At 32.9% G+C, this 15,546-nt stretch overlaps 1 protein-coding gene across 1 annotated transcript in view; it reads right to left on the bottom strand.

The window, feature by feature from the left end:
- Positions 1-11,038, bottom strand: part of LOC145278316 (uncharacterized) — a 29,024-nt gene extending 17,986 nt beyond the window's left edge. Inside the window, exon 1 of the mRNA XM_080130608.1 lies at positions 9,400-11,038. Coding sequence (XP_079986734.1) covers positions 9,400-10,733 — 1,334 coding nt within the window. The 5' untranslated portion in view covers positions 10,734-11,038. The remainder of the gene's footprint in view (positions 1-9,399) is intronic.
- Positions 11,039-15,546: the final 4,508 nt, after the last annotated feature.

The following is a 15,546-nucleotide window of genomic DNA, read 5'->3' as shown; positions in this document are numbered from 1 at the left end:
GTCTCAATCTACCTATCTATCTAATTGGAGAGATGGACAGGAGATGAATGTGAAGAATGTTGAAAATCTGTCAAAATATGATAAAATCATATCACAGACAAGTTTACCGGAAGTATCTGGTCAGCTGACGGAAGTACGTGTATGCTAGAATTGTCCACCCAAGCAAAGATATTCAGTTTCCATTCTTCTGCGACTGACACCTGGAAAGTAAATAAAAACTATATAAAACCAACCAGCGTTCTTGGAAGTGAATGAATATTCGTCCAAACAGTTTCCAGCCTCCCCTCCAAGAACAAGATTAATTCCAGGTGAACAAGATCAACGACACATGAAACTAAGGTATGCCCAAAATACATGTAAGACGCACATACCCGCATATGAACATTTAGACGATCATAGGATTGGGACATAAATAGACCGCAACAATAAAACTTAGGGTTAAAATAGTGAAGAACCAACAATAGATATGTAGTGACAGGTATACACATAAGGATGAACTTTTCGTCCTAAGTACTCATATCGACATATCGTGCTATGGTGCACATTACTCAACAGACCCCTTGTTTTGTACAACAATTACACAACATACCTCTTTTTGGTACCTCCTAATACAAGAAATGTTTGGTGTTTTCATATTTTACAAATCGTGTTGCTACTAGAAAGGAATTTAAAAGTTAAATTTAGGTTTTACGGTGTTTTTTAGGTTTATGAAATTGTTAGGTGAAAGTACATGTTAAGAATGGTTTCTAAATAATAACGTTATTATTCCAACACGGTATATTCTCTGCATAAGATTAATATTGTATATTAAATTGTTAGCTGAAAGTATAAAATAATAGAAAAGCCTTTAATTCCATAGTTTTCTTAAGAAGACCGTTATTATTTCAGCACGGTGCATAAACTGCAAACGTACTGAAAATCCATACACACGCCACACACACATACACACGCAAATCCTCCTACGCACCTGAGTCAGCAAAAAACAAAAAGTTCACTTACAAAACTATATGATTGGAATTGACATTAAAAATATTCTAGTCCAGCATTGTTTTTACAGCAAAAAAAAAAAAAAAAAAAAATGTCGGCGTTGTAATAACCGTCAAGCGTCTACGAATTTTGAAAATAATTTTCTTCTGAAAAGAAACATTATTCCATAAAATAGACACAACCGACGCAAAACAGCCGGAGTAGCAAAATGTTTCATTTTATATTTACTTATTTTTTAAATACTGCTGGAAGTGTCTTAATGTGGTTATATTTTGTTTCTTAGGCGTTTTGCTTACTCCATATATATATATATATATATATATGTATATAAGTCATCCACATACAGTACTGTTTCGTTGTATCACAACTCATCAGTGCGGCTAGACAAACACCTTTCCCCAGCCGTGAATCGAACCTACAACCGTCGCATTGATAGTTGGCAGCTATCACCATTCGGCTACGAATCAGTGCAGTAAATATTTCTCCTAGAGTGTGTATTAAATCCTTGGGTAGTATTTTCTCCTTTATTCACGTTTCATTTAAGAGCAGAGGAGAACATTCTTGTTTGTTGCTCTTACAATCCATTTTTTTTTATTTTTGACGGACTAGTTTCCGAACATTCTGTTCAAGTGTAAAAAGACATTTGCCGTATTCAATTAACCAGGCTCAATACGAAACGGATGGTACGCTTAAATGCTTTTAAGTATTCTAAGTATTATAAAACGATTTTAACTATTTCATTTTTTTATTTTTTATCACTCGACATCACCTGACAATGACCTATAGAGGTTGAAAACGTTCACGAACACGGCAAATTCCTCTTTACACTTGAACAGCATGTTCGGATACTAGTCCGTCAAAAAGAATATATATATATATACATATATATATATATATATATATATATATATATATATAAGTGATGAGACGATACTAATATTTTTTTCCAATTCATATAAAATTACCGATTCCGTACTAAATTTCTGATTCCGATGCAATTACCGATTCCGATTCTTTATAAATCACTAAATATTTAACGATAGAGTTATTTATTCGGCGATTACCATAAAAACATATGTTGTATCTGCAGATATTTTCTCAAACGTAAAAATAGACGTGTGTGGGGGATGATCTTTCGATATTGGTTTTACTGTCAGTTAAGAATTAATAAATATTTATCAGCTTATTATCTCTACAAGTATTAGAGTATTTTGCTTTTATTAAAATCAAATAAAAAACAATTAAAGGATCGTTTTTGGCATCGGAAAATAGACACAAATTTTTGCACACCAATACCCCCCAAATTCTGACATTTCCGATTCCGATTCGATTAATCATGCCAAAACTCATATATATATATATATATATATATATATATATATATATATATATATATATATAAGAAGCTGATTGGCTAACTAGAAAATTTGAATACCATGAGTTTATATAAAAATGCGTGATAACCACAACTTTTCGCATAAGCCCAACGAATTCTCACAAGGATTAACCGCGGAATATGCTGTGTAGTTTAAATTGCCATATGTATTTCCAAAACTTACTACCTAGCTCTATCTATGTATTGAGCACTGTTGAAGTAAATACTAAAAATTTACGCATACAAGTTTATCTTCTTGCATTAATTTATGCGATTAAGTAATCAAGTAAAGTCACTTTTTCAATATTTATTTTTTAATTCTCTTCTATTTTTTTTTTTAGCTAGGTGAACCACAGGCTACATTTTATATGTTCTACGGCAAGGACTCCACCGAAAATATTTGTGAAGAAATAAACCGTCTTCTTCATATTTCAACCGCCACAAAAATAACATAATGTAAAATATTTTTAAAAAATATATATAATAATCACCAAAGTAAAAAAAAAAATCTTACAATTAAAATAACACACATAAACACTAAAATAATCAAAGTTTCATAACTACTCTTATATAAAAAAGACTTTATATATATATATATATATATATATATATATATATATATATATATATATATCTTTAAAATCTTTGCAAGGATGAAATATAGGTCAAATATTTCACTTGCTTTCTCCTTATGAGGTAAATCGTTTCCATAATGTTTTATTGTTACTTTTTTTTTATTCAATAAGTCTGACGAAAGGCTGTTCTTGTGAAAATTTTCAAACGACATAATGTTTGAATTTGTCCGAATAGTCTTTAAACAATTGTAACTTACGATGAAATACACTATTTGTTGCTATAAATCCATTCCTTGATGTTTTGGTTTTTGCTAAAACAATATACGAATGCTCAATTATGAAATATGATAATTTTGTAGCTTACAGTTTAAGTCATCCCTTTTTGGCTTAAAACTTATTGGTATATGAACGATTACATAATTTTCAATTATATGAACTCAGTAAAATTGTGAATACTATAAATAAGACTATATATATATACATATATATATATTCATCCACATAGAGTACTGTTTCGCTGTATCACAGCTCATCAGTGCGGCTAGACAAGCAACTACCTCAAGCCAGGATTGAAACCCGACCGTCTGTACGACAGCCAACGCTCCTGACCACTACACTATGTGACTGCCATGTGAGTGATGCGTTTAACGATGTTTTGACATCGTCCGAACTACCTAAGCTCTATTTGTTTACAGAAAAAGCATCGATTTTACGCTAATGGTAATTCGTGTATCACTTCTCAATATGCTCAACTCAAAATGAGGAGCGTATATATATATATATATATATATATATATGGTATATTTAAGCAGCATATTCTTATTAAGAAAAATGTTATTGAAAAGCAGGGAATTCTTTTGTTTCACTGTCTTCTTTTTTACTTTCTCTAATATCCGAATAATTTATTTTATGTTTTTATAAAATTATTTAGGCCGGATCCATATGTTTGGCTAGCGCTTTCGATCGAAATACTTCCATCATCGTCAGACATATTATTTCTTAAAATTGCCTTATAAAAGTAACGTTTTGGATTATACATATATATTTTTTGTTACCATCACGTGGTGGCTAATTAAGAATTAGGTGGACAGATAATTTTAACAGGAGAAGGAGGTTCACATCATTTTTGTTTTTTACATATATACCTATTTAATATTTAAAATTTACGACCCTAAACGTTTAGAAATATTTCTACTACATTCGTAATTTACATTATCTATCTGGAACTATATATATATATATATATATATATATATATATATATATGTATATATATATAACATCATTTGTATATGCGAGATAGATTGTAAGGTTAATTATTTTCAGATTACTTTACAAAATGACATTTTATTAATTAGTTATTCCTTATTTATTCTAATATAACATGTCATATAAATAAGTTCCATTATAAAAATATTCTTTTATTTCTAAGACAAATGTTCTTCTTCTTCTTCTTCTTCTTCTTCTTCTTCTTCTTCTACTTCTCTTTTCCAATTCCAATGTTTTATTTTGAGGTATTGACGTGAATCTGGACAACTTGCTATTTTTTTTTTTTTAGTTCAAAACAAATCTCCCCACATCATCGCCAAGGCAAACTGATGTTTTATTTCTTTTCTTTTCTTTGCAGATAAATAAATTGGTGCCTCTGAAGTTTTCTTTTTGTTTTGTTTTTTTACAAGGGAGTCCATAGTTATCAAGCCCTGGAACCCACTCGAGGATGATAGATTATAAAGTGAAACGTGGTCGATGTTACAATAGCGACCATGTTGTAGTCTGCTGGGAAACAGGCCAACGGAACTCGACATGAGGATGGTTCTAGAAAGGATCTTTGTTCATGCAATGTGCATTTAGATTTGCGATACTTTTGCAGATTTGGAACTGGTAGTATCTAAGCGTCCGTTTGACTTTAACCGGAACAGGAAGTTAACCTCCGGATTCGGCCGAGCGTCGCCGATAATGAAATCTTTACTGTACGAAACAGAAAAAATAGAATTAAATAAAATACGCATCAATTGGGCTTGAAACCAAATCACAACGTGATATTAGGAAAATAATCAAATATTTTACTTGTTTGAAATTCATCACAAAAATATTTCGGAGGTATACTCCATCTTCAGTGTGTTTTGTTTCTTTTTTTTCTTTTTCTTCTTCCTTGTCATGTTGTAAATTTGGAGAAAGGAGTCTGTTTGTATAGAGTCGCGCGTTGTATCTGGCGGTTGTATTTTGAAATGTTTGAACTGTGCGTAGGTAGGGCGGGAATAACGTCAAGAATGAGGGTTCAAAATACAACCGCCAGATACAACGCGCGGCTCTATACAAACAGACTCCTTTCTCCAAATTTACAACATGGCAAGAAAGAAGAAAAAGAAAAAAAGAAACAAAACAACACACTAAAGATGGAGTCTACCTCCGAAATATATTCGTGATAAATTTCAAACATGTAAAATATTTGTTTATTCTCCTAATATTAGGTTGTGATTTGATTTCAAGCGCATTTGATGCGTATTTTATTTTATTCAAATTAAAACAACGTTTCTATTGAACTCTCATTCTTGAAGAAAAACAGAAGTTATAAAAGCAAAAATAAAACGCCTTTCCGTAATTTTGTTTTAATAAACATTTAATGTTTTATGGTAAATATATATATATATGTTTTTTTTACAGGGATGTTACTATAATCATTTTTTATTTTATTTTTGTTTGAATGTTTGATAGATGATGTTAAGCTAACAAAATCTGTTGTTTTTTTTTCACACCAATCTACTTATCTTTCTTTTTTTCCTTTTATTTTTTATTATTTTCAAGTTTTTTTCGTTCAAAATTTTTCTTTTCAATATGAATTGCAAGGACAGGTTTTTAAAAGGTTCAATTCTTATTATTTTTAAATTTTTTATATCCTTTTCTTTGTCAAATAAAATTTTCAATGGTTTATGCCCTTCTAGCCACATCCGTGGCTTAAAAAAAAGCCGCTCTTTGCAGTGATGCATCTAACGCCATATGTAATGCAATTCTTTTATGGAATCCGATCAATTTAATATTTTTGACAAAAAAAAAAAAAAAACAAACTACTTCGAGCGTCCGCAGTTGTTTCTCCAAAACATTGATAAATTGGCGCTTTTGGATAATTCGTCTCTAGCCTGAGGGAGATAACTCCATTTTATAAAGAGATCCATTCATTCTTTTCATACCACCAGTGACGAATTATCCAAAGGCGCCAATACACTCATAATGCTGTTGGTCTCCATTCTTTCCATGTGACATCTAGTTTCTTTTTATTCTCTCACTCTCCCCTCCCCCTCTCTCTCATTATTTATCCGAAAAACGTCTGCTCGTTGCTCGGCGTCTTACGTCATATTACAAGCAAACCCTCGCGGTTGACATCATGTCAAGTGCAAAGCCCACAGCCGAGCGGATACTTAGATACGTCGAGTTCAATATCTGCCCAAGTACCGGTTTTCGTTTACACCTAAGCACAGATAGAAAGTGGGAGAACATAATCAGTAGTGGTTGTAACTAGCCGACTGTTTCTTTTTATGCATGGACCGTGCTGAAATAATAACGTTATAATTTAGAAAACGATTCCTTACACGGAGAAGGGACTTTGTTAACTATTTTATACTTACATCTAACAACTTAATAAACAAATAGATCGTAAAAATTGAATTTTACAGGAAAATCCTAATCAAAGGGTAGCATGCTCTGTAAACAGTAGAATGCAAGCAAATTTGTATCACAGTTATTAACATGTAAATGTTTAACTATGACAGTTAACTATGGAGTAAATGTGGTTTTGTGGCGACTACTGAAATGAAAATGGTGGACAAACAGTGAAAGAATGGAATAAATAATTCTTGGATGCATAAATCAAAATGTGTTCAGTTGAAAGTCGAATAAACAAGGGATAACCATCGTACTCTGGACTCCCCACACTTCTGAGGACCTTGTGCCCAAGTTGTCTAAATGCATCCATGCTCATAGCAAATAAAGGAACTTATGCAGAGAAGGTACCATGCTATTTTTATTCATAGTATTTTCAAGTTAAATTCAACTTTTGAATTATCTTTTTCTGTATTAGATTGTTAGATGAAAGTACAGAATAGTTGCAAAACACCCTCCCCTCCCTATGTTAAGAACGGTTTTCTAAGTAATCATGTTATTATTTCAGCACGGTATCTTCTCTGTAAAAATTCCCAAGTGAATAATACAACGTGTAGTATCTGTTCTGTGCGTGCCGGAGAAGACATCCTTCAAGACTGAGGCAAATATTTATTTTGCCCTAATTTTGTCTGAGTCTGGTAAATGGGAACTGAATTTTTCCCATCATTAAAAATTGGCTCTAACATTACCCGCATTTGAAGGTACTTGTACAGTTTAATTAAGACATCAAAAAATGGAACTATTGAAAAAAGGTATCTGTTTCGAACTGAAGATCTCCGAAAATATTCACTGAATTTAATCAAGTAGTTTTTATTTTATTTCGTTTTTATTTTTATTTTTATTTTTTTTGCAGCGCCCCCCCCCCCACGCACACACGTTTTTATGGGAGCGCAAAGAAGGTAACCCTCTGTGAATTTTTTGAACACGCCACAGGGAGATAGCTCAGATTAAAGCGCCGACACTCCCTCCTCATCTTTAATACTAGCTTTTCTTCCTAAAAGTCGAAACATGCCTAGCTTTTGCTCGGTATCCCAACCAATTGTTTTTGGGTTGTAAAAGTAAAACTACTTGATCAAACTAAGTGAATTTTTTTCCGGAGAACTTCATTCCATAACGGATAAGTACAATGTAACTCTTTTTCAATATTTTCATTTTTTAATATCTTGACCGTAGAAATAGACTGTAGTTGAATAATGCATATACACACACGTGTATGTTTGTATATGTCTACTCAATTCGCTCTTCATGAGATTAGACATAAGGATCGGTGCGGTTTCGAAAAGCCAATGCATTATAGTTAGCGTTCTCTATGCACGACCAAAAACTGAAGACAAAAAAGAAGTTTCTTTTAACGAATTAAAATCTATTAAATCCATTATTTTAAAGCAACTTTTTTCTCCAGAAAGATAAAAGCTTGAATTTAATTATAAAAAAAAAACTATTTAAACATATCGAGGTATGAAAAGTGCATAAGCACCCCCTTTTTAAAATTTTATAGACATAGAAGTAGAGTTTTTCGGATGTGCTGAAAACGAATATCACATTCAAATTTCCGTAAACAAATAGTTTTTCGGATATTAAACAATATAATTCTTTGTTATTAGTGGTGGGCATTGGTGTACGCATATTTTTGCCGTTGATACCCCGTTATTTTAAAACAGTTTTTGTTTTTCAGATTAAATTCAAGTTTAACGATGTCTTTATTATTATTATTATTATTATTATTATTATTATTATTATTATTATTATTATTATTATATTGTTAGATAGAAGCATAGCATAGTTACAAAACATTCCCCCTCTTTCAATGTTAAAAATGGCTTTTGAAAAGTGCACAAGTATAAAATAAAAACAAATGGCAATAATCCCTTTTCTGTGTTTACAAATTGGGGGATCGATTTACTATAACCTTGTAACTAAAAAGTGAACACCCCTTTCAAATGTTGAAATAATAACCTTTTTAATTTACACACACACACACACACACACACACACACACACACACATATATATATATATATATATATATATATATATATATATATATTACTAGGGGATCGCCACTTAACAAGGGTTAATGAGTGTAAAATGATCCCGGATAGCATAGTAATCGTTAGTGGTGGAGATTGGGTATAATTATTTGATTATTTAAGGCAGCTGAACAAAAACTTGTTTACATTGTACTTGAAGACGGTCATATTGTAATTAGTCGAAAAGCAGGCATGCGGAACAGTTTCACGGGCGGAAAGCCCTAGGAAAGAAAAATGGAAACCGTGCTTAGGTTTAGGCAGAGATAGAGAGTAGAGGAATTGTTGATAGTGGTTGTAGCTAAACGAGTGTTTTCTATGAAAGTTTAGCAAAGAGGATTATACACTCATAAACTCAGAGGATCACTTTTCCATGAAGATAACGACAGAGCAGAGATAGGTTGGTAACGTCTCTTCTGTGAGGAAAGAGAATCCATGGGAGAGAAAAGGGGCATTATCCATTAGGTTTTATATCAACGTGAAATCCCTCCCCTCCTCACCCATGTTAAGAATAGCCTTCTAAATGGGGAAGGGGTGACGCCGCATTTTGAATTAATCGTCAAGCAATTTTCATTTCGGCATCTTCTAGTTGCTAACGAACCTGCCAGTTGACCTACTGAGATTAACAGCATCCCGACAGCATGAAAGTCACTGTCGGACTAATGTTGAGGACATATCCGATTTGTTAGGACACACGTGCCCAAACTGTGTCAGCTAAGTAGGTGTGTATGTACGTGTGATTGTGTGTGCGTGATAAAGATATGGAATTTATACTTACAATGCGGAAAATAACAGCAAATCTACTGTATAATCAATCAAGTCCGTATCCACAAAGTGACATTTACTGTACTCTGATGTGCCGAAATTGCCAACCTTATCAAACCAAGCCACCTGGCACCGGTCACCCACGGTAATGTGACCCGTCCTGATCTTCGCCTGCCAAATGTTGCCCAAAGCGAAATCAGCTGATGATGTACTTTGACATATTACACCCAAGCTGTGGTTAACACTGCAGGCTTTAGTCCGACCGGAGACGGTGGCCGCCATATTCTGATTCAAGTCGACCAATCGAAAGGCCTTATCTACCGTCACTTCCAATAGGATGCCCTGTCTCAGCAAGATGTTTATAAAGCCTGTCTCGGTAACGTAGATAGAAGGGTGGCGGTTAATTCGGCCGATAAGAAGCTCGACTTGTGGATCAAGCGGCGTGATGTTGTTCGGGTGTCTTAGTAACATTTGTTTGCAATACACGGTAGGAATGGAAGTCTCTCGCAACCTGGAAGCCTCGCCGACATTTTGATTCTTTTTTTGCAATACGTTAAAAGAAGATTTGGACCGAAGATTATCTTTTGGCGATCCGTCAAGAGAAGAAACGTTGAGCCGTTTATTCTCTTTTTGCGGCTGATTCAAACAAGAAGGATTCAGTTGTTGATTCTCGTTTTGCGATCTGTCGAAAGAACATAGGTTGGGCCGCATATCCCCTTTTTGTGATCCGCCAGAAGGAAGACTGGGTCGTTTATTCTCTTTTTCTGGTTGATTAAAGCAAGGTTTGAGTTGTAGATTCTCTTTTTGTGATCTGCGTAAAGGGGGATTGAGCCGCAAATTCTCTTTTTTTGATCCACTACAGAAAGGGTTCAGTGGTTGATTCTCTTTCTCGAATTCATCTGTTTTCAGAACAGTCTTTAGATGGCGGCTCATCCTTTGTTCAGCCACACGGAGGAAGGATAGATCGAAGTATTTAGAATTCAAGAAATTTTCGCGTCGCAATCCGTCCGATTTATTTCGATCATTATTGATGTTTATTGAACACAGTTTAGTAAATTTCGCCCTTCGCGAATGGGATACATTTCCGGTTGAATTCGTTTTAACGGTTTCACATTTCATCGAAATCTTCAGATCGGTAGAACCACGAATATTTTCAGTTGATATAATCATGGTTTCCTGATCTAGTGTGTCAGTCATTTTCAGCAGATTTCCACCTTTGCTTTTATCATTTGTATTATGATCGTGTAGATTAATGAGCCGGCTAAACGGCAAAAAGAGTTCATCTTTTAAGATTGAATCCGTCTCTCTGAGCTCCCCGTAATATTTCAGTAAGCGCGTTGGCTGCATGCTATGGGTGTATATTTGATCCGTACAAGTAATTATATTAAATCTAAATATCGATTTGAACTATGGACATTAAATTAATAGTTTAAAATTCACTGTTTCTCTTCAGATACCAATTTTTAATCTGTTCTTAACAAATGCCTCGCTTCAAATAGGGAAGCGTCAGTTACGTTTAATTCAAGAGCCGTTATTGCAGAAAAGACAAAAATCTCAATGACGTAACATAACGTTCTTTCACTTTCTAAAGTTGCATGATCATGTATGTTTTCTATCAACATAGGGAATAATACGTTTAAATATCCGATATATGAACAAACATGTACTAGTTTAAAAATAACTATAATTATCTATGCTAGTTTAATACGAATTTTCACCTTTGTTTTTACTGGCGTCTCGTTTCAAAAATAGCAGCGTCTCCCTCCTAGTTTGCGAGAGACGTTATTTCAGAAAAAAAGAAGAAAAAAAAAACTTCGTGACATAACAAGTTTTTTTCCTTCTTTTTTTTTTCTCGGTCGTTAAGTAACAGGGATTCCGTGGCGATAATTCACGTGAGACGCGACGCTTCAAAACAAACAAAAATAAACGACTAATAAAAAAACACTTTCTAAATTTTCGAGATGTAGATTGATAATCCGTTTGACTATGAAATATATTTAAATTATAAATTCAAAACAAGTAAAATATTTCTACATTTTCGAAATGTTGCGTTGTAATTTGGCTTTCAAGCGCACCTGATGCGTATTTTATTTTATTCCAATTAAATCAACGCTTCTATAACGGAACTCACACCTCTGATATATATATATATATATATATATATATATATATATATATATATATATATATATATATATATATATATATTCAATCACGTCTGATTGAACACGGCAGAGTTATTCTTTTTTTCCGATTTTTCTGGATTTAGAAATCTATTTGTTCATCTATCTATCTATCTATCTATCTATCCCTCTATCTCTCTATCTATCTATTTGTCTGTCTGTCTGTTTGTCTTTTTATATACAATTTCTTTCATTAGGCCACTATAGTAGAAATCCATGTCCGTTTCCCCTTCTGTGGCGTTCCCTCTATGTAACGAGTGTCATGCTGCGCACGCCTTCATCTCGTTCCTCGTTTAACTTAAAAGCAATAGGATGTTCGCCCGTTTCCAATAAATTCTCCTTCCCCGGCGCACTATAAGTCCATTCGGGGCGCCATCCTCACTTCTCAACCGATCCTCTATCGATCCTTGCCCGCCGCCCTGCCGCCGTGACGATCTATCGCCGCCGGGTCGACTGCGCCGGGGGCCATGATTACTTCAATTTCGGCAGTGTACGACCAACGTCGACACTGGTGACGAAATTAATTGTTTTTTCCGCCGTCCGGGTCACGTTCCCCACCGTGTTTGATTTTCTATTTCTATTTTCTTATTTATTTTAGGCAGAAGGGGTCCACGTAGGCGCTCGTACTAATTTTCTTTGCTCAAATGCACGGTCACGTGACGAAAATAGTGTCGTGTTCGGTCGACGCCGCTCAACTTTTTTCCTGATTGTATTATTACTTTATTGGTCATTGGAAAGAAATTTCTGTCTCCGCCCGAACCTTTTCGTACCATTTTGTCGTTATCTTGTGAAAGTAAAGTTTTCTCTCCTGATATATATATATATATATATATCGTGTTCAGTCAGATATATATATATATATATATATCGTGTTCAGTCAGATATATATATATATCGTGTTCAGTCAGACGTATATATGAATATATATATATATATATATATATATATATATATATATATAACGTCTGACTGAACACGATATATATATATATATATATATATATATATATATATAACGTCTGACTGAACACGATATATATATATATATATATATATATATAACGTCTGACTGAACACGATATATATATATATATATATATATATATATATATATATATATATATATATATATATATGATCCCTTAAATTAACATTAGTACTATATTGAACTTGAGGAACAAGTTTATCATTGATTGCAGGTGATTAAATGACTTACTGACTAAATTTCTTAAAGTTTTTTCTAAAAAATAATAAAAATTTTTTAAATGAAATAAGTTTTTTGTATAGTTTTAAAGGTTAAAAATTGCAAAACTGAAAGTAGATTCCCCGAGATATATATGTGTGTGTGTGTGTGTGTATGTGGAGAGAGAGAGAGAGAAAGAGAGAGAGAGAGAGAGAGAGAGAGAGAGAGAGAGAGAGAGAGAGAGAGAGAGAGAGATACAGATATATAAATAACAGATATTTTTTTAAATGCAAACGTATTTCGTTGAAGGTGCCCGGAACATTCGTCTACGGAAAACTCGTCAACTTTTGCTAAGTCGGAAAATGGGGCCATCAATGAATAAATATCGATTGAAAACACATTTTAAGGTCGTTATTAAAAGAGATATTGCTTTTTAAAGAAACTACACACTCCATAATATTTTCCTAAAGTATAAAGTTGTTTAAAAAAAGATAAAATTGATTTTTCTAAGTATTCATTTTCTACCTAGCTTTCTAAGTTTTCAGTGATTTAACTTATTTTAGAGCGTTTCTTCAATTAAAAAAACAAGTAATTTCGAGTGTTTCGCGAAAACAAGTGTAGAAATCGCTCAAAAATAGAAAACTAAAGAAAATACTGAGGGAGGTATAGCTTTAAAAGAGCCCCCTCAACCGAAAGAAAATAAATGTTAGTATTTTTTAAATATAATTTAGGGAGGGCAGTTTTTTAAAATTATATCTCGCTGACTATAAAACAATAAACAACAATAAACAACAACAAAAAATAAAATAGAAAGTAAAAAAGATTCTTGAATAACGGACGAAGAATTTTTGATATAATTTATAAATACATTTCTTTTATTGATTTCTTTTTTTCCTTTTTTAATGATTTAACAATTTTGAAGTAAATTTTTAAAAAAAAGTATAGGAGACATTTTCAACACACATCCTCTCTCCCGGTCAAAATGTTTCGCTTTTTATTCATAGTAAATTATCATTTATATTTTTAGTGTCTAGGCATTACATTTTCTCATTTATAACAGTATTTTTTGGAGTATTAAAAAATAATTTCAAAAAAAAGAGGAGAGTTCGATTCTTCTCTGAAGTTTTCCGGTAGTTTTTGTTTTCTTTTTGATTTTTAATTCGATTATTTTTTTACATACCAAATGCATTAACTCATTGTTAGGAAAAAACAAAACAAAACAACAACAACAACAACAACAAAAACAAACAAAAAACAAAAACCCAAAAAATGAAAAAAGAACTCTATTCTCGTTATTCAAGAATCGTTTTAATTTTATTTTTTCCTAGCAGTTCCGCCCGGCTTTGCTCGAGCCCTATGTACTGTTCATAAGTTTATGTGCATATGTATATATTAAAAAGTGTGAATATGTAAAGTAATGCCTTTCTGTATAATAGTCTTCCTTAACTACCATAGAGAAAAGACAGATAGACATTTTCACTTTTATAGATATATAGATAGATTGGATGCAATATATAGTAATGATTTAAAAAGTATATAAAAAAATTCATGTGCCACCACAGAGAATCGAAACCAAAACATTTAGTTCGCAATTTTTTTTTGCCTCTGCCGTCAATGACTGGGCTATGAAAACATCTTTACTGCAAGGCTAAAAATTAAAACATGAACCAATAGCTACTACTTTATGCATTCATAATGCCGGCGTTCGACCTTCACCTGGCAAATTTCATTTAAAAAAAAAATTCAGACTTGTGCACCGATTTTTCCGGGCTAAAACCCAAATATAAAGGATTCAATAAATTTCAGAGAAATATATATATGCCATATATATATATATATATATATATATATATATATATATATATATATGTGTGTGTGTGTGTGTGTGTGTGTGTGTGTGTGTGTGATTATTAAAAAGGATAAAATGCGACGATAAGAAATTTAAAATGGAGGCAGAGAGACCTAAAGGTTCGACGTTTCATCCGTCTTATGCGGAATTTCTCAAGCTTGACAAAACCCACATAAGGCGGGCGAAACAGCCAGCCTCTAGGTCTCTCCGCCTCCATTTTAAATTCAATATATAGATATGCATTTAGTGCCTATCTAATTCTTTCAATTCTGAAAACTAACATCCTAATCCATTCTCCCCTACTCCCAAATTTAAAAAAAGACTAAATTTAATAAAATATACTCAAATTCTATAAAAACGAAATGATCAACAATAATTACGATACATCTTCAGGAGTAACTATTGATCGATAATTTCATGCTATATTTGATTTGAAATCTAATACGTAAAGTTACATTGAATATTGCGATTTCCTTCTTTCTGACAATTTGGAATTTATTTATATTAAAGTTTTATACTAATGCACTTCAGTACATACTTAAGTTTTAATTATGCTTATGTATCTGGGATGAATAATATACACAAATTTTACATTCATCTATAAAATTACCTCCAACTCATAATTAATTAATTATGTACATACGAGCTCTAATTCCCTTCGAAGTAATCTACTTCGGCTGCAATGCACTTGTTATACCCTTTCAACAACTTCTGGTGGGCCCCATGAAAGTCCACTTGTTTGAGCATGTCAATGACCCTCGTCACACCCTCTTTCCTCTCCTCAATTTTCTCATAATGAGCTTAGAAAATAACCAAAAGTCAGAGACCTCAAGGTCTGGACTACAGATAGCCTGTGACAAGTATGAAATTGTGGACTGGTGCATTGTCACGGTGGAAATGCCATTGACCTGATTTGAAGACTGCTGGCATCTTCCGACAGAATCT

The sequence above is a fragment of the Euprymna scolopes genome, chromosome 6 (assembly GCF_053919585.1).
Source record: "Euprymna scolopes isolate OS-2025 chromosome 6, ASM5391958v1, whole genome shotgun sequence".
NCBI lineage: Eukaryota > Metazoa > Mollusca > Cephalopoda > Sepiida > Sepiolidae > Euprymna > Euprymna scolopes.
The sequence above is the reverse complement of the archived record's forward strand: the minus strand, read 5'-3'. Positions and strand labels throughout refer to the sequence as shown.